The sequence below is a fragment of the Marmota marmota genome, unplaced genomic scaffold (genome assembly GCF_001458135.2).
Source record: "Marmota marmota marmota unplaced genomic scaffold, marMar, whole genome shotgun sequence".
Lineage (NCBI taxonomy): Eukaryota > Metazoa > Chordata > Mammalia > Rodentia > Sciuridae > Marmota > Marmota marmota.
In genome coordinates this window covers 8,015,211-8,036,122 of record NW_025999960.1, presented here as the reverse complement: position 1 = coordinate 8,036,122, position 20,912 = coordinate 8,015,211, and the positions used below count along the sequence as shown (strand labels likewise).

Genomic DNA, 20,912 nt, shown 5'->3' with positions numbered 1-20,912 from the left:
ATGTGCAGATGAATGATGCTTTGTCTGTTTTGAGCATGCCCCAGCTACTGGCTGCCTAGGAGGAGGTCTGGGTTTCCATAAGCTGTGTACATTCCCCATGCAAATGTGTTGGCTCAGTGGGAGATATTATTCCCAAATCAGTTAACTCTTCCAAGAGATGAACTGTCATTTCTTCTCAATTCCCTTCCCAAGGGGACATGGTCATATCTTCCTCAGAATCGTCATAGCAAGGTAACATTTACTGAAGTACAGAACTTAACAGATAATTGTGATTAAAAAAAGACAAGCCTCAAAACATCATGTTAGCTATGTAAGTTCTTAGATGAAATATGTAGATTTATTGCACAGAAACAAGATACATGCTTTCCCTTATATTTATAAAACTATATGATGATTTCTTTTTCTCATGAAAAAAAAACCTGAGTGATTTCAATTTATTATTCAACTGTTACCACAGTGAATGTTAGAAGGTAAAATTCAGTGCACAGGGTTGTTAAAAGTGAAGTTGTTTGTAGCTCTTTAGTTAAAACACATATTGAAGACTAGGATATTAAAATAACTCTGGAAACTCTTCTAACTCCATAACTCATGTTCTGAAGTTAAAATTCCACATGCTATAGAAAAACAAAAAAGGTTATTGTCTAATAATCAATGAGTAAAGGTTTTTTGTTTGTTTGTTTGTTTAAGTAATCATAGGCAAATAATTGCAAAAATACCTCTAAAATAATAAACTATACCACAATTCGTTGAATCAAACACTGCCTTCCTTGGGACAAGTATATTAGGTAGGATGTTACATTATAATGTAATGCATTTCATTATAATCATTTTTAACCTTATGATAAGAACAGAGCGAAAGTTAGAGTGTGTTTATATTGCCACTTTATGTTTAAGTGCTTTTTAACATGCTTCAAGCAAATAATTCAGGATTGATTTGTTCCTCAAATATTGCCTGTTGGGCTCATGTTGCTGAAAACAAGACAATGAAGAAAAGCACAGAAGTAAAAGTAGTAAAAAGTAGCTCTGTTTTGATATCTTACGTAGATTATTGACTTAGTTTTCCCCATGTTGCCTTAAATATTCACCTGTAGCCTTAGCAGATTTGGGGAATTTTTCACAGATGGAGTTGTGAATAACCTACACATCTAACTTGAATCTGAGAACAGAGCAGTTAGATGCTGTTTTGTTTTGTTTTCCTCCCGTTGGCCCTGGTAACACAGGAGGACCTGGCCACATGTTGACTTTTTTAGGCAAGTAAATCACCATAAGCACAAGGAAGTCTGTTTAGCTCCAGGCTTCAGCACACTGAACAGAAAACAAACTGGACATTCTTTAAACAATAAATCATTAAAACGAATTTAAGTTATATTTTTAAAAATGCTAAAATATTAATCATGAATAAGCAATATTTATAATTTTACTATGAAAGGTAAAAACAGTGGGATATTTTAACACATTCTTTTGCCATCATTTCAGTCTAACTGCGATTCCCTTGAGGTTTTTTATAAGAGTGCCTCTGTATTACAGTCACAGGTCCAGAAAACTTAAAAAAGAAAATCAAGTCAATGCCATGATTATCTTTCCTATGAAAAGAAGCTAATACTGCCAATCTCCATTTTATATTTCAATGCTTAAACAATTTGTATATAAATATCTCTTTGGGCTTTGATGTTTTATTTAACAGGGTTGAAACTGGCTTGTAACAAAACCAAAATTATGAAAATAGAATATATAAAGATTGGATCTTGACTCAGAATATATTAACTACTTATTTGTTGTTAATTATTTCCTTGACTTGAAAAGTCACTTTTACAGACAAAAAATTTAAACATGAATGTAACTTTTCAGCTTAAGTTGCATCAAAAGTTCAATATGATTTAAAGCAAATATCTTAGTAAGAGATTTTAAATGGTTCCATAAGTATTATTCTAGTCTAGGGAACCAAAGAGGTTACAATTTAACACCTAGTTTTATTCTATCTTTATGTCTCTATGTTTAAGCACTTAAATATATAATTCTGAAAAACTCTTTTTAAAAATTTTTTTATTAGTTGCTCAAAACATTACAATGATCTTGACATATCATACATTTGATTCAAATGGGGTCCGTAATCTTATTTTTCCACGTGCACAGATTGCAGGATCACACTGGTTATATGGCCACGTTTATACATAGGGCCATCCTAGTGTCTATTGTATTGTGCTGCCCTTCCTATCCCCCTTCCCCTTCCCTTCCCTCTTTCTACCCAATCTACTGTGACACGAAACTCTTTTTTTCTAATTTTTTTTACATTTTTTAAAATTGTTTATTGATTTTATTTTTTTAATACACAACAGCAGTGGAATGCATTACAATTCTTATTACCTATATAGAGCACAATTTTTCGTATCTCTATATAAAGGTATGTTCACGCCAATTTATGCCTTTATACATGTACTTTGCTTATTGTTTTTTTTGCATTACAATTCTTAATACACATATATACCACAATTTTTCATATCTGTTTGTATATAAAGTATGTTGACATCCAATTCAAGTCTTCATACATGTACTTTGTATAATGATGTCCTTCACATTCCACCATCTTTGCTAATCCCCTGCCCCCTCCTTTTCCCTCCCAACCCTCTTCCCTATCTAGTGAAAAATAAAATGAAACAAATTGTAAAATATTTGGATATTCAAATAGAAGTAGTTCTTTGTAACTCATGAGATCCTACTTTGATGGTGGAGCAGATTGCTAGCAGTTCTAATGCATCTACTATGTTAAATTGATGTTCTTCCATTATAGATAAAAATAAAGAGATTTCAAGATAGTTCACAAAAATATTAACTTTTCAGCATCTTATCAGGCAGAGATTGGAGGTTTGTTTGTTATTATAGGCTTTGTTTTCAAATAGGAAATTATAACAGGAGAGTAGAGTAAGTTTATTAATTGCTCAATGCAATGATCCTATAAGAAAAGTCAGTTGCAGATAGTGTTTAGATAGGCAAAAAAGAATGAAATAAATTGAAATAATTATATGCATAATAAAATTCATAATTAAAATCCAAACCAGTAATGGATTATTTCTTTAAATAAAGTAAAATATTTGTTAATTTCTAGTTTACCTTTCTGTGTGTAAGAAAATCAAAATCATCTAATACAGATGTTAAGCTTGTTTTCAAACAAAACAAAATATATTTGGTAGTAGATCCTTTTAAATCATAATATGTAAATCCCACTGTTGCTTTGATCACACCTTCCTTTTCACCATCTGCTATTAATGTCTGGTAGTCAGTACTGCCAGCTTATCCTCCTTATTTCTCCCTTTTTCTTCTACAAATAATTTTGCGTAACTATGGACAATATGCTGTGTTAAGCACTAAAGATAACAATATAAATACAATTTGCTTCAAGTCCTGAAGATGTTCTTTATGATGATAGAGGTTAAGTGTATACTACTAGTTTTAATTCAATGTGTTAATTGTCCAAAATTTATAAAAGTGCTGAATGAATAAAATGATCCGTGCTTAACAACAGACTTATCTACAACTTTTGAATTATTTTTACTTATCTCACCTAATTGGACACTCACACAACACTTTGAAGCACATGGAGAAGTAGCATTATCCCCATTTCATAGAAAAGGCAAATGAATCCCGAAGAAGCTAATTGTCCAGGTTATACTACTCACAAGTAGAGAAGCTGCCAACTTTAATTCAGGTCTCCTGATGGCTTAAAAATCAATCTATATTCTTTAATTCTTTTAAAATGATTTATCTACTTAATTATTAATGACAACTTACTTTCACATAGTAGTTTCTTACTAGCTATAAAATATGTTCTTAGTGGCATTCCTGTCTTTTATTAAATAAGGAAAAAAAACAAAGAAAAAAAGAAAGAAATGGAAAAAGCTAAATGAAAGAAATACTAGCTTTGTTGGACATGAAATTAAGACTTAATACATAACATGAAAGTGTTTATTCTGGTTTTGTTATTTTTCCTCTTTTCCCCTTCAAACTGGCTTGAACTGGCAAATAAACACAAAGCTGTCAAAATAAACCTGATTGCACCATTTGAGGCTATCAATCACCAACTGCACCTGCAGAGCTATTAGCTGTGGGAATATATCTTACAATGACTCATTATTTCAAAGGATGTTTTTGTTATCTCTTTCTTACAGTCAAAATTAAAAGGGCTAAAATGAATTACAAACATGCCTTCTAATTCTTCATTTGGGAGCATCCATTTTATAATACACTTGTCTGAATCCAAAGAATACACTCAACTGTGCTCTGAGATCTTGACATTAAGTAATTGGACAGAGCAGGGCATGTGCAGCATTGGATAATGTCACCTCTCTTCAATCAGCATAATGAGGCACAGATCAACTTTTCCATCAAAAGGAAACTAGCCTTTATCCCACATAACATATGCTGGCATCTCTTAGAGTCCTTATAATCGCACATGACAAGACAAATATTTCTCATTTAGAAAGTCTTTTTTACTTTTTTGTAAGAATGAAAAATGTAAATGTCCAATTTTATGTATATTCATTTTTAATAAAGTAGATGAAAGGAAAAACAAAAAAGAGAAATTCTGTTGAATTTTATTTTGTGAATACATAAAATTATTCTTTTAAGATGATAAAAAATTATATGAAATAATATGATCTATTATGCTTTTAAAAATGGAAATATGTTGCCAAGTGAGGTGATCAATTACAGAGTAGACAGGAGACCATATTTTTATAAGCATATTAAATTTTAAAATTAACATTAATAGCATAATAAATATGTATTGAGCAAATATTATGTACCACAATGCTGCTATCCTGTGTTTTTAAATCGTAAAAGTAATCCCATAAGACAATTGATTCCCATAAAAAGATGAGACTTCTGTGGCTCCAAGAGATTAAATAATGTGTTCCAGATCCTAGAGCTTCCAAATGATGATGCTATGATTCCATAGAGGATCAATGGCTTGGAACTTCTGTACTGTGCACTGTCTTCAGATAGAAATTTAGGAGCAAAACATTTAGAATTTGGAAGAATTGGATTCGAATTCCAACTCTGCCTCCCATTAGCTGGGTACAATCTTCCTCATGTCAGACCAGGAATAATCATAATTTTGTAAAGCTGTCATGAAAATTAAGTGAAGCAATATAAGCAGAGGCTGGGTGGTATGGTGTAAACCTGTAATCCCAGCAGATGAGGAGGCTGAGGCAGGAAGATCCCGAGTTCAAAGCCAGTCTCAGCAAAAAGTGATGCACTAAGCAACTTAGTGAGACCCTGTCTCTAAATAAAATAAAAAATAAGGCTGGCGATGTGGCTCAGTGGTTGAGTGCCCCTGAGTTCAATCAGCATACCAAAAAAAAAAAAAGAACAAAAAATATATATTTAAGCAGAACAGAGAGTGAAGCATTATGTCTGACAACCTATGTCCCATATGTGAATGGTGGCAACCTAAAAGTTGACTAATCAAAATTCCTAAAGCATTTTCTGATGATAGATTAATAAATGTGTTATAGGTTACAGGATTTAGTTTTTCACAAAGTAAATGAATCATCCCCTATGACTATAGGGCTTCACCCTGTTCTGAGATTAAGACCTTTATCATTTCTTTTTTCTTTTTTTTTTTTATTGTTGGTTGTTCAAAACATTACATAGTTCTTGATATATCATCTTTCACACTTTGCTTTTCACTTGAAGACCTTTATCATTTCATAGTTGTGTTTGCTCTTTTGCCTATGATGTCATTTAAAATAATTTATTTTCTAAGCACACTAGAGAGGAAGTTAAATCCTTAACAAAATACCATTTGAGTAAAAATAAGGTAAGAGATGATGCAAAAAATAAGTTGGTTGCCACAGTTTGGGGTTTGATATTACTTTGAAACATTTTTTTCCCCTAGAATATAATAAGAAGAAAACATTGAAGTTGAAAATTCTTCAGAGGTACATACCACTAGTATTAAGCAAGGTACTTCTAGGCATTATATTAAATACAAACTATATTCATAGACCCAGATATGAAACAATTAAATTGAATCTGAGACATTGGTATTTTTATTGTTGCTCTTAAAAACATTTAATTTCATTACTTCTACTTGAGAATTTAAAAAATAAGCCTAAGACAAATCCTATAGCAATCATGTCCAGATGATGAACTTATGTAACAAATCCTTCTCTGAGAAAAATATTAAAGATATTGTTTTTAATAAAATTTGTAAAAAGAGGGAGGTCTACTTCTATTCTCAGTGCCAAAGGAAAACATCCTCCTGTCTGTGAACCATTTTTACTTCAAGAAACAGTGTCCAGATAAGACTTGGTTTATATGACATTAATCAAGAGATCACAGAAAATTAATAAAATTCAATGAGGTTTTTGTTTAAAAAGGTTTGTATTTGAGGTAGGTATGTTATAGTGTTGTAACTGAAATGCTTGCTTAGACCAATTTAATCATTCTGTATTTTTCTCCAACTTTATTTTAAAAATGAAAATGCTTGTTAAATCAAATAAAGTGCATGATCTCTCAGTGTAAAATTATGTGGTCAAAACCACTGGTCCAGTCAGGCCCCATTTTCCTTTCTTTATATTTTTCAAGAAAGAGCAACTGTGTTCAGTCTGCCAAACAGTAGCCTCCACTGCAAACACAGGTGACTCTAGGGAATAATAATAATAATAAAAATAAACTCAGGGGTGCTGGCTCTGTACATCTGTGCTTCAGACAGCTTTGACTTAGATGACTTCCATATCCTAAGGGATTTCTAGGAGGTAGAGAAGAGGTGACACTTTTTGTTTCCTAGGTGAACACACTAAAACAAATAAATAAAAATAATACTTAGGACATCTCTGACATCTTAGTTAAGGATTAAATAGATTCAAACTTCTAATGCAATTCTAATACAGCTTCACATAAACAAATGAATTTTTAGGATCCTGCTTGAGATATTGCTTTTATGAGAAAAGCTCAATGTATCAGTGGAATCAGACAGATCTGAATTTGAATTCTGAATCGCACAAGTAGGTGTATTAACTTAGGCAAACTACCCAGTGTCCCCCAGTCTACTGCTTATTAACAATCATAATGACAGTTCTCCTATATGGTATTATTATCATGAGGTTAAATGAAATGTAGGTGAAAACACTCCCCACACACCATATATCTTAATCCTATTTTCTTCACTTAAGGATCATCACTTTCATCAGATAAATTTGATGAAATTATATAAAACTGTGAGAGACAGCTTATTGATGGTTGTCTCTGGGAATCAGTTTGTTTTAAAAACTAAAGACATTAGAAATAGAAGTTTAGAAATTATACCATGTAACTGAGGTAGCCAGCAACATGGATAAGTGGTATTAAGAGAGCATAGCAGGATTATATGATTATATGATAGGCTGTTATCTGCTTAAAATCTTTTCCCCAACAGCACATCTGTAATCCCAGAGACTCAGGAAGCTGAGGCAGAAGAGTCTTGAGTTCAAAACCAACCTCAGCAAAAGTAAGGCGCTAAGCAACTCAGTGAGACCCTGTCTCTAAATAAAATACAAAATAGGGCTGGGGATGTGGCTCAGTGGTCTAGTGTCCCTGAGTTTGATCCGTGGTACCCCCCCAAAAAAAAACCCAAACTTTTCCCTAAAATAAAGCGCTGAAGTTTAGCAGAGTATAGTCAAAATAAAAATAAAGGAACTCAGAGAGCTTACAAAAACAAAATCCTTTTGATATACAGGAATGATAAATGAAGAGCTATCATTAGAATCAAAACAACAGTTTGCTTAGAAATTCAGGGTGTGGGGGAGAAGGGAGGGGGCATGGGGGTAAGAAAGATGGTGGAATGGGATGAACATCATTACCCTAAATACATGTATGAAAACAAGAATGGTGTGACTCTGCTTTGTGTACAACCAGAGACAATGAAAAATTGTGCTCTATATATGTACTATGAATTGAAATGCATTCTGCTGTCATGTATAACAAAGTTGAAGAAAGAAAGAAGTTATTTAATTAATTAATTCAGGGGGAAAGGGAAAAAGAGTGCTTCTTTCAGTAAAAGCTATTTAAATGGAGTTGGTAATTAGCATAAAAATGCCAACCTGAATTTGAAGAATAGCCAAAGTTGAGCTATGATAAAAGAGTACTTGAGTTATACCTAATGTTAAAAGAACACATCCTGGCTATGTCTTGGGGATGTTATGACTCCCCACGTGTGGCACTGATCTGAGAAGTCCTCAGTAAATTCTCTCCATACCCTGCTGTCCCTCTGCCCTCTGCCCACACCCTCCAACCACAAGGACATTCAATTATAAATGCCTCAGAAGTGAAAAAAATCACTAACCTTCTAGATTAAATCCTGGAACCTGTTTAATCCAGAATCTGCCTGGTTAAGATTCAGAATGTACATTACAGTCTATCTTCTAAATGCCAACTTCATTAAGATAGTGTCTGGTAGACTGTGCAGTGGTTTCCATTTACTTCTTTCCTTACATTAATTATGCAACAATATTCAAAACTTAATATTTCCTGTTTTGGGGTTTTGGCCGCCTTGATATAGAATACTCACATGTGTGAAATACATACACACATACACTTTAGATGAATCACTTACCTTAGAGCATTATTTATTTCCAAATACTTTCCTCTACTTATTAGACTGAGACCACATTTATAAACCTTTTGGAATTTAGTTTCTTGTACATACCTGCGCCATCTGTTTTAATCCTGTTGGAGGGTAAACTGGGCTCTCCTATACCCAACGTGTTAGTAGCTACCACACGAAATTCATACTCCATCCATGGGATTAGGTCCACTGCTCTTGCTGCCTCCATATTTCCTTCAATAATTGGGGGATCTAAATAAAATAAATATTAAAATGGAGATTATTAGTTGCCTAAGTTGTTATTTGTATCACTTTTCATTTTCATTTCATTTTTTTGAAGAGAATGTACATATTATGTGGAATTAAAATAAAAATGATAACTAGGAATATGAAGTTCAAGTAAGTAAGAGAAGAAGTTATTATAAATAATGAACTAAAAAAAGACATGCAACATAAGAAGTTTGAGGTAGGGCACCGAATTCTGTATTTCTAAGGAGCTCCTAGGTCATGCTGATGCTGCTGGTCCAGGAACTACAGCTTGAGGAACAAGAAGCAGTGTTTTGGAGGTAAAACCTAGAAAGATTTCCAGAGGCAAAGGTAAAACTAGCACAAAAAGCTTATGCACTGCCACAGGGGTAGTCTACACATAGCAAAAGATTTACTAATAGGGTGAAAAAGGATAATGATTATGACCCTTTTTTTTTGTTGTTGGTGTTACAGTTGTGTACTTAGATCATCTGGAGCAGTGATAATAAATATTATACTAGTAAAGTACTCAGAATTCATGTTACTAAATACTAACAGGCAATTATAAATTATGGGTAGGATATGACCTTAGCTTGCTTATTTAATTGAGATATGATAAGATATACAACCAAGACAGGTCTATGCCTTACTTTAAGCTCTCTAAAAATATTTCTACAGGATTTTCATAATTAACTTACATATACATGTGCATGCAAATGCCTATACACTACCTATTTGGAAATTTTTTTTTCTTTTGGCTTGTCTTGTGATTCATTATGTTAATATTTAGGGAATTTTTAGTCTGCAATGCAAACTATGAATATGCAAGCTTCTTAAGATGTTGTACCCATTACCATAATAAATGCAAAGCATCCTGGTGTTCAGTTTTACTTTTAGAAAAATTCTTTTATAGCTCAGACTGTTTCATTTCTCACTCTGCTGATAGCTTTGCTATTTATTCTCTTATTTTGTTATAGATTTGTCCTATAGACTTGACATAATTTTTTAAAGAATTTTTAAATAACTTTATTTTATTTATTTATTTGTGGTGCTGAGAATTGAACCTAGTGCCTCACACATGCTAGGCAAGTGCTCTACCACTGAGCCACAACCCCAGCCCATAGACTTGACATAAATTTTTGACATTCTGATTAAAAATTTGGCTTTCCCTCTTGTTTTTGTTCTGCTTCTTTATTTCTACTTTATTTCTGTTCCACTCTTCCCTTGCATATCATCAGAATCTGTTTGTTTTATTTGATATACTTAGGCACTTTTCTTTTTAGGTAATTAGAAGAGGAAAAGTGAAATTCTGGATTGCAAAGGGCCCTTCATGGAGTAAAGGGGGAATATAATGAGTTGTTATGACCCTGAGCTGGGCAGTCCTTCATCCTCACTGGATGCATTTCAGTGGTCTTGAGCCCCCTATGGAAAAAGACACTATGAGGCTATAGTAGTTTACATCGTACCCCTCACCAAAAAAAAAAAAAAAAAAAAGATAAGTCCCCTGTCTAAATCTCAATTACCTGAACCTGTGCATGTTACCTTACTGGAAAGAAGGTATTGGCAAACCCTTTTCAGTTTAAGTTAAGGCTGTAATTAAGTAAAGGATATTGTTGGATAAGATCATCCTGGGTTATCTGAATGGGCCCCAATATAATGATGAGTGTCCTTATAAGAGACACAGAGGAAAAACTCATAAACAGCTGAAGGCAGTACGACCATAAGTATTGAAGTGATGCAGTCATATGGCAAGAAACACTTGGAGCCATCAGAAACCAAAGAGACAGGGAATAAATTGTTCCCTGGGGCCTTTGGAAAGGGCGCAGCCCAGCCAAAACTTTGATTCTGTACATCTGGCCTCCAGAACTATGAGAGAGTAATTTTTGTTGTCTTAAGCTGCAAAGTTGGTAGAAATTTGTTATCCCATCCATAGGAAACTAATGCAGAGGCTTAAAGGAAGAAGCTGATGGAACTATTTGTCAGTTTGTGAGTTTGTGAATTTGGGGGCTTAAGAAAAAATTATTATGAAAGACTTGAAATTATTAATAAAGACTGATCCAATCCCCTCCTGCCTATACTGCAAAACCTTGGCATTGCTTAAACACCTGGAGAGTGGAAATGTTGGAAGCATTCAAGTGGCCCATCTTGGCAAGGATGTGGTGTTCTCCTGATGGCCAAGGCTACCCTGGGACTTTTCCAAGAAGCTGAGTAGTCAACAGGCAGGAGCAAGTATCTGCTGGATGAGAACAGGAAGAACTAGCTGGATACACAGTGCAGACTGCAACCAGTAGACTGATTTCAGGCAGATGTGAGAATCCACTATGAAAATACCCCCAAATCACACAAAAAATCAGGGATATAGTCAAAGACAAGAAATTCATACTTGATCATAGAGATTATTTCAAAGAATGGTGGGAGATTAAGTAGAAAGAGTCAACTGGGGTCATTTTGCAGGAGGATTTGGATTCCAAGTAAGGACCTGGGCCTTTGATTTGAATAACAGAAAGGAAGAAAGGAAGGAAAATAAGTAGGCTTTGAGAAGGTGGACACAATGGGAAGCCCTTGGCTCAGAGATGCCAACAATCTTCTCAAAGGAGAACAGAAAGTGGTTATCAAGAAGAGGAATTTCCAGAATGTGCCTATTGAAAGATTAAGAAAAGAGTTTGAAACCTATAAATTAAGGATATGCTCTACCAGAATTGCTAGTGACTTAAAAATTGCTTGTTTTAGAAAAAAACTAAAATGCCTTATGCATTAACTGGATAGGCTTCTAAATCTTGGTTTTAGTTTTGAGTATACATTTTAAGCCAAAAAAAAAAAAAAAAAAAAAGTGGAGAAGGAAACGATACTTCTTACCTTTGTACTTAGTGAGATTCTTTTAGGTGTTTTGATTTTAGCAACCACCATGATCACTAACCCATAGATCTATTTATAAATACCTTGAGGCCAGAAGACTCAAAGACTTTGACTGGTTTTTGAGGAAAACAGAAGCAAGTCTTGTGAGTCTCCTAAGGCCAATAATTCTCAGTAGTTGCCTGAAAACCATGCTTGTGGTGTTTGGCCATCATACCACACTGATTGCAGCTTTAAACCACCTCAGAAATGACTAGAATCACTTAAGGACTAAAAACAGATTTCATCAAGAATAACTCCAGCCAACATAATCCCCTGTATTCTAAACTTTTGAAAGTTGCCTGAGTGAGTCCTGATAATGATAAGCACAGTGTAATGGGAATATTTCACCTGTTTCTAATTCATTGGAACTTTATACATCTATGTGGAAAATTACTTGTCACTAAGATATATCCTAAATCCTTGAAACAGATTTAAGTTTCTATTTGACTAATTTTCCTTGAAAGAAAGCAATATATTCAATATGAAATAAATCTAAGTTAAAACACCTTACTGTGCAAAACTATGTCAGGATAAAGCTAAATTGAGAGTATATTTGAAACACAGGATTGATTATTTTTCAGTTTTTAAAAGGAAGAAGCATCTTATTTTCTATTCTTGGCTTATTTCTTTTTCCTCTGGTGACAAATGAGCAGATATTTCTACTATTCTTCCTTGCTATTTTACAAAAATATCTTCTACCTTCTTTAATGTTATAGGAGAAAATAAAGTGATGTGTGATATTCTAGGTTAGTAATGATAAATGGCAATGGTAATAGTTATAGGTAAGCAAAAGTATCCATGTAATAAACTTTTCCTTATCAACTTTTAGAAAATCTTAATATAAGAAAAGAAAAAAGGTTTGAAAGAAACCAAACCTTAAAATCTTTCCCTGAGGAAATTCAAACCAGGCAGGATCATTTTCAGGAAGTAAATGACTATAGCGAGTAAGACTTGAATGCTTAATATAATATTTATGATTAATGCAGCTGTTTTAAAAAAATGAAGAACCATAGTTCCTAAATAATGAGATAAAATGAGTCATAAATGACACTTGCCAAAACAAAGCTCTATAATGATTCTTTTTTTTTTTTCCCAATGAATCTTAGCCTCACTGTAGTTCAAAGAAGGAAACCAGGATGTCCTTGTTGCTTTACCACTGCAGATTTGGACATGCTTTAAAAAACTAGTATGCTAAAACAAAAAGTGTTTTAAGAAAAAAAGTATTTCAACATACATCATGAAATTTGAAAACCTACAGGATTTTATTGAAAAAGTCACACTGAAACATGTAATAACTGATCAGACAAATACAACTCACCAGTCTTAGCATCTTTCCAGTCATCTGAAAGAATGGTCCTGGTCTGGATAGTGTATTTGGAGATGGGACTGTGATTGTCTGAGCCGCGGCTCCAAGTGAGGGCAACAGAGGTGGCTCTAATATCCTCTATTCGAAGACCACCTGGAGGGCCTGGGGGACCTGGAATGAAATGAGTAATGAATTACTGAATTCCAACTAGAGGACTGATCACATATTAGAATACGAAAACATCCTCCTTGCAATTAACCTAAACAAGTATAGAGTATAATCAAGTGTTGTTGCCTTCTTTTAAATATAAACCATAAGGAGGAATAATAAAATATCATTTGTGGTGTTCACTAAAATATTTCATGTCACTTTTTAAGGAATAAGATAATACATTCATCAAAACAGCATTATTATTGAGTATACATATAATAATCTTCAACAGATAAAATGCAATTGGCATTAAGAAGACCTACTACAGATTAGAAGACCGTGACATCCAATGAATTTTTGCTGAACGGATGAATCATATATGGCAGCACAAGTTAATCCAGGTATGAGGACACTTGGTCAACTGTTTTTTTTTCTCTCTCCCCAATATGGAACAAATATTTTCTTATAACCCTACCCTAAATGCTATAACATTACTCCTAATGATAATATAGGTGATATATTTTACTCAGAGTGAAAATTTCTGCAAGTAATTTTACATATTGAGTAATAATATTTAATGTTATAATAATAAATAATAATAAAAGAAATGTTTCTACTTATATAAAATATGGAAAATAATCATCAACTCATAGATATACAGGAATATTCTGAAAACATCACATTGCATAAGTGAAAGTCTTAGGACTTGTTATTATAGAACACAAAAATATGTTTTCATAGATGCTTCACAACAGAGTAACAATGTTATTTACTTATTCTTTGAATTGAGAGCACTATGCTAAGTAGTAGAGAGGAAAAGATACACAAGACAAACTTTTGGGTTTTGAGCAGCTCTTTGTCTTGAAGAGGGTGAAATGGACCAGCAAGCAAATAACTATAATAGAAAGTAATAAATGCCATGATAATTACATACAAAGTACTTATATTTTGCATCATGAATTTTTTTAAATGGGGGAGAAAAAGAATTTAAAATGATAAAATGGTATCTGTTGCTTACACTGTTAAAGAAGCCTCTTGGTTAATAGACAGTTCCTACTACAGATATTTCAGAAAATGTCATCACTTTTTTTTTCCTTTGAACTACAAAGGAGTTTATGTCCAACTGAATTAGGCATGTTGAATATAACAATTGATAATTAAGTAACACCTTCATTTTCAAATAATGCAGTACTAAAGAAGAGATCTATATTTATCTTTTAGCTGAAATTAATGCCTTCATAGTTTTATATCAGATGAGTTGCTTAGCCTAGATTGCTTTTTCTTTACATATGGGTTTGGTCTCTGTGGAAATGTGGGCAAAACCCAAACCTTCACCAATTTTTTTATGGTTGCCCGAAGGAAGAAAAGCATTTGTAGATCAATGAACATATCATCACCAATGTAAAGCAACACATGACACACCCTATGGATGGTAGTAAATTTTATTATTTGGAAATATATCACATTTGAATATAATATAGGTAATTTTACTTATATAAATTTGTCATCTGTAATATTGTATTTACACTTCTTAATGTTAAATAATTGAAAACAGATACATAAATAATAGAGCACATTTTATATTGAGGAAACACATTCCATTTTTATGTGAAAAAATCACACTGAAATACAGTATACATTATTGCTCAAAATCAAGAAGTTCATTATTTCACATAAAGCATCATCCCAAGTTAGTTACTAAGAAGAAAATTTCAGAGTATTAAAAACTTAAAAATTAGAGAGAAAATATGTTTTAAGAAGACTTTAAAACAAAGATAAACTTCTATAATATGTGCATTCAAAAACTTTTCTGTGTGTAAAGGTATTCAGAAAATGTTAAAGGGAATTTAAGGCAAAATTGCCATAGGTTAGTCTTTAACCACTAAACTATAAATCATTTCCTTGCTGTTATTCTCTGAATTCTTGGAGTTTCAAATGACTAATATTTCACAAAGATCAGATTAGAGCTGCATTTTTTGGTATATTTAATGGGATATTGCATGCATAACTTTTTCAGTTTTCCATTCACTAAAGAGCAGAATTCTTGAGTAAAACACTATATTTGTTATTTTTTTCTCTGATATATGTTTGGTCTACAGTGAATTTTTCATGAATATTTGGTAACTATATAAAAATAACTTATCACAATTGACCTTCTGACAGTTCCATAACCATAATGACTGTCTAAATTATAATTTGTATTCTCAAACTTGTGTTGAAATAACTGTGCCATCACAAGGAAGGAATTTAGATGACAAATGCAAAGGGTCAGTTTGCTTAGCATCCTTAACACTTAACACCCTGGTGTGACAATATTACTTGGTAAGGTTTCAACTGATGTAAAGTAAAATTTTCCATCTAGCAATTGCCTACAAATTTTTCCCAGAAAATAATGGAGAAAAAAAACCATACTATTAAAAAAAAGGAATTTTAGAGTTAAAATGGACTTGGCTTTAAATTCTATGCCCTGATTTATCTTGATCATGTTACTTAAATTTACTAAGCTCTCGTTTTCTCATTTATAAAACAAAAGTAATACATATTGATGATATTGTTGTTAGGATTAAAGTGACATCCTTAAAGTATCTAGTCGTAGGCCTGGTCTATAGAAGCCCTCAGTAAACTTCAGCTAGTAACAGTATTATTGTCATTGTCTCTAAAAAAGCCGTCCAAGTGTCTTAGCTATCTGGCAGTGGTGATTATTAGTATGGGTTAATCATTGTGAGGGATCTGTTTACTACATCACTCATTTATCACTTGCCACTGAGAAAAAGTAGAAACCTCAGAAAGTAAAATGTTTTCTGGTCAATTTTATAGAGGTGAGGAAAAGTTCAGAATGTGAAGACACTCCAGTACATACTAAGTAATCAGGATGTAGCAAAAATAGAACAGTGTTACCATAGAGATAGGCCAGCACAGGGTGGCTTGCAGAGGGAAGGTTTTCAAGCAGTGGAGGCTGATGTTACTTGCTTAGTTTTTTTCAGAATGGAGAGAAAAGTGCTATGGCAGAAAATAAAATAAGGAACTACTTGTTCCTCAGTACAAGGGAAGTTATTTAAGAGTTCACAACTTTTCTGATTCTTTTGTCAATGAAAAAAAAAAAAAACACAACGCAATACTTAATTCTGACCCTGTGAATTCCTTTTTCTTGAACCCCCTTCAATCTGTACCCTCAATAAATACTTAAGAATTGAATCCAGCAAAAATGGACTGCTACACACAGCTCTTTTATTATTATCCTCCTATACCCCTTTAGAGCTTCTTAGGTTGTCCTTGGTCACGTGCAAATGAATCACAGGAACATTATTTATCCCAAAGTTAAATTATCATAAAATAGAGAAATTGATCTGATGAAAAGGACCTCTGCAATTTGACTCTATTTTAAGTGTCTAGATACATTATATGATAAATTATTTTAGTTTTTCATTTTTTTCTTTCTTTTATTTTAATTATTAAAGATTTGAGGTGTGGAGGCGGAAGACTGGAATACTCTTCTGACTAGCCCAGGAAAAGTCATTTCATCAATTCTTCTCACCATCATTAATTAAATACTTGGGGAGTTAGAGAAGGAAATGAGTAGAAAAAGAAAAGGAGGGGCTGGGGCTGTAGCTCTGTGGCAGAGCACTTGCCTAGCATGTGTGAGGGATTTGATCTTAATACCACATAAAAATGAGACAAATAAAATAAAGGCATGCTGTCCATCTATAACCAGAAAAAAAATTTTTAAAAAAGAAAAAGATTTGAAGGAGATAATAGAAAATTATTTAAGTCATACTTTTTGCTTCTGTGCTCTTATGAGTATAGTTTTATTTTCATCCCTGTCTTTCTAATATGTCTCCCACCCCATGCCTTGGAGTTTCTGAAATGCATTTTTTTAAGCTCATAATCATATCCCTATAGCAGTGCTGCTATTTTTGTTTCCTGATTCTTACCAGTACTTGCCAGATGTAACCATGAGTGGACACCTCTAATTGTGTTAGGCCTATTCCACTGACTGAGTTCCACTTTGATATAAGTAATAACACAGATGCCATTCCATATTGGTTGTTTGCATCTTTTCCCATTCAGAATCATGGTGTTAGATCACTGTCTGTCTTGCCTTTTTTCTCTTCTCAGCTGGAGGCTAACACTATGAATAGTCTTCCTTTTCTATTGTCTTTACCCATGTCTTACTATGTTTGTATTTCACCCATGTATTCTTTCTTTAGCTGCAAAGATCCCTCTCCGAGAGTGTTCATTAGGAATGCTCAGTAAAACCACCCTTATGGGAGATAAATAATGGTCTACCAAAATCCTTGTTAGTGTTCTATTTTTACATAATGTGCCCTTCAAAATTAGCTTAAAGGAATTCACAAATAATTACTGAGGTTCATTTCTGTCACCTTCTTACTTAGTGAAGGACTTTGGAAACTTCCAGAATGATTCCCTATCATCTGCAGTTAAATGGACAGTCTCATTTGCCACATCTGTATTTTCTTTCCCTAAATTTTTCATGGTTCTCAATATTTTTACTATTAAATCATTGACTTTCAGCAGATAACAGAGATAGTTCAATATTTTATGTAAATCACATACACTTTAGATCTTGTTTAAGCCAATATCTGTTTCATAGAAGGATGCTATGTCTAGAAAGATTACTGTCAGAATCATAGCCGGTCAATAGCAAGTGCAGAGTCAGAACAGGAGACAGGCAAGGCCTGTTGTAACATGCCCCAGGTAAGAAAATGTCCATTTGCAAATTCAGATCATGTAGCTCAAATGTGTCAGTCTGCAAAAAATTTCTAAAGAACTATCTTAATGCCAACAGTTTTACTCTATTGTTCTCTTGGATTTGTCCATATTATTTAAGTAAGTAATAAACCCATGACAACATAAAATTTATATAACAAAATTTTCAGAAAATCACAAAAAGAAGTTTGTACAGTATATGTTCATAAAAATCATATTTTTCGTTGAATACTTATTACAGCTAAGTCACTGCCAAAACTTTTATAGTTCATACTAATATCCAATCCTATGCTATTATTTTTCCTATTTTATAGATGAGGAAACATAGTCAGGGACAGATTAAATCAAATGACCATGGTCATCCTACTAATAAATGGCAAAGTTAAGAATTTGTACTCAATCAATTTGCCTTGAGACCAACTTCTCAACAACTATGCTAAAAGCAACAATTTAGAAATAGCATTATTGATATCACATTTTAAAATGGTCTTGATAACTTTCCATTGGTTACTTTCTTATAGAGGAGAATATAAATTTCTTGGGCACAAGTGTATATCTTGGAAAAAAATGACATAAACTACAGCACATTGGTTATAGCTTTTAAAATCGTTATCTTATTTGCTAACTCAAATACATAGGTCATCATATCACCTATCTATAAATTCTTAATCAATTCATCCCCAGCCTTTCTTGACAATCATACAGATATTTGTTAATCTTTTCTGAAAATTAATGTTTTAGGAAAAAAGACCTTTTTGATTTTCACTCAGTTCCCATTTATATTTAAAATAATTTTTAAAATGAGCAGAAAAACAAATTATTTGTCAATTGTGTCATAACATTAAATGAGAAGATTTCAAACATTTTAGGAAAGATAGCAGGACAAATAAATTTTCCAAATGATTCACATATTAAAAATAAGCTGACCAGATTTTTTCAATCAATATTTGAAACTCATTTTTTAATAAATCACATGGGACAGATGACTTGAAACTCAGACCTTGGAGAATATATGCCATGCCCTTCAGCTATCACTGAAGTCAGTGACTACCTAGCAGGAACCCAAACACGCTCTCTCCCTATTCAACAACTACACTTGGCTTCCTTAACAGCTACTGTTAGAAATGTGCTTTCACAACCACCAGTCCATTTGGGACACCTCTGGACACAGCACACTATTTCAATATAAACATTGCTGATCTCAAACTGGTGTGTTTAACAAGAATGACATTTTGTTGTCATTTTCTTCCCCAGCAAGGAGTAGAAACAAAGCAACACATAAAATATCCCAGGATTCATTGTTTATTTTTACCAAAATGACAAATTTCAATGAAAAGTTTGAAGATGATCAGTAAACAAAAAAATTTGAGAACTGATATTATTCCTTTTTAAAATAAGATAATCTTAAAACGAAAGTTGCTGGGAGATAAAGAACATCAGTTATGTTAAGGCAGGTCTTCTTTACCTAAAATTAAATTCCCAGCTTATTACTGCTCTTGACCTGAAAATTAGTGAAAGCAGTGGCTCTACTTTAAGATGCATATTAATGCCCATTATAAATGCATTTATTATCAATGCAAATCAGTGTTGTGTGGTCTTGTTGATGTTTGAAACTGTACTAGGAGAAAGCTAAGTATTAAATATATCTACCATGTAATAGAAGCTTACTAGTTTTCTTAACATCTGACATTAATAAAAGTGAACTTAGATTCTAATTAGAAAGAGATTGAGGCAAGAAGAAGGCCAATGAATCTTTATACTTTTCCTACTTGATATCAGTATAGTTTGTTTAAATAAGAATGTTCTCCCTTTCCTGTTCCCATCCTCCTTGTCATGTGGTTTCTAATCTAACTTCTCCTCTTTCATTCTCAAACTATATTCCTAGCTGGCCTTTGTGGTATAAATTCAGATATGGACTATGTAGGAAGATGCCCACAATAATGACTCAGACACATGTCTCCATGGTGATGTTTACAGATACTTCAAAATCCTCAACATGATTTTACATAACTTATTAAAATGCAAATTGGTCTAGACTTTTAGTTCAAATTCTAAGACAGTTCTTTCTGTGATGCCAGCTGAGTTTACAAAATATAAAAGATGAAAGTAAGATCTTGAATCAGAGACATTTATTCTTTTAAGATGACTAATAAATTATTTTTAAAATAAAACTATATGTAATGATGGAAATATCTATATCCCTCAGGGCTTTCCAGAGCATTCTTCAAACCACAGATGGAGTTGCTAGAGTTACTAAATGAGAGGCCTGAAAACTATCTCATATCTAAATATAAAACTGTCTATAAAGAACAAAAATATTATTGTGAAGAAACAAGAATTTTAAATATGTTTCTTTAACTAAAGAAGGAAAGTATTTTCAAATAATGAAATTTAAGTAGTCCCAGAAATAGTTATATACTTCCATTTTAATCCTTCCACATCTGCCCAAGTCCTTCAAATAAATATCTCAACCTTCCTCTCAAAAAGAAAGCTGATGGCTACAGTTAATAAAATTCATCATAAATGCGCATTGTTAGTGGCTTAGCTATCTTCCCATAAATCTTGCTACAGAGATGGTGTTTTCCTACACATACTGTCTGTGTTTACTTCTGAATCCCAGTAATTGTTCCTAGTCCCTTCAGGGACGTGGTCACTTTTCTGTGGTTATTGCTCATTTTCCTCTTTCCTACCAAAGACTATGGATGGCACTAGATAGGAAAGGCTGCTGGAGCATTGCTCCTCTTATTTTATGTCCTAATTAAGGTGATGCATTGGTGGATTGGACAGCAACATTGTTCACTACCTGCTCAAATAAATCAAATAGTCCATTCAGTGGCAATACTCCTGTTATACTTCACCAGTTCTTCATAAATTTTTTCAGGTAATGAGCTAACTTCTGAGACTTATAGTTTCAAAGAAAAACAAGACAGGAAAACACAAAACTTTCACTTGGCCAGTATATGAGGTACTGGGTTAGTTCACTAGGCATTTTTTTTTTTTTTTTTT

General features: G+C 33.0%; 1 protein-coding gene across 9 annotated transcripts in view; it reads right to left on the bottom strand.

Moving 5' to 3' along the window:
• The window catches only part of Cntn1 (contactin 1), a 333,868-nt gene that overhangs the window by 52,901 nt on the left and 260,055 nt on the right, over positions 1–20,912 (bottom strand). For all 9 annotated transcript variants that reach the window (XM_048802545.1, XM_048802548.1, XM_048802543.1 and 6 more), the window contains 2 exons: positions 13,041–13,199; positions 8,684–8,833 (listed from right to left, as the gene is read on the bottom strand). In XM_048802545.1, coding sequence (XP_048658502.1) covers positions 8,684–8,833; positions 13,041–13,199 — 309 coding nt within the window. The remainder of the gene's footprint in view (positions 1–8,683; positions 8,834–13,040; positions 13,200–20,912) is intronic.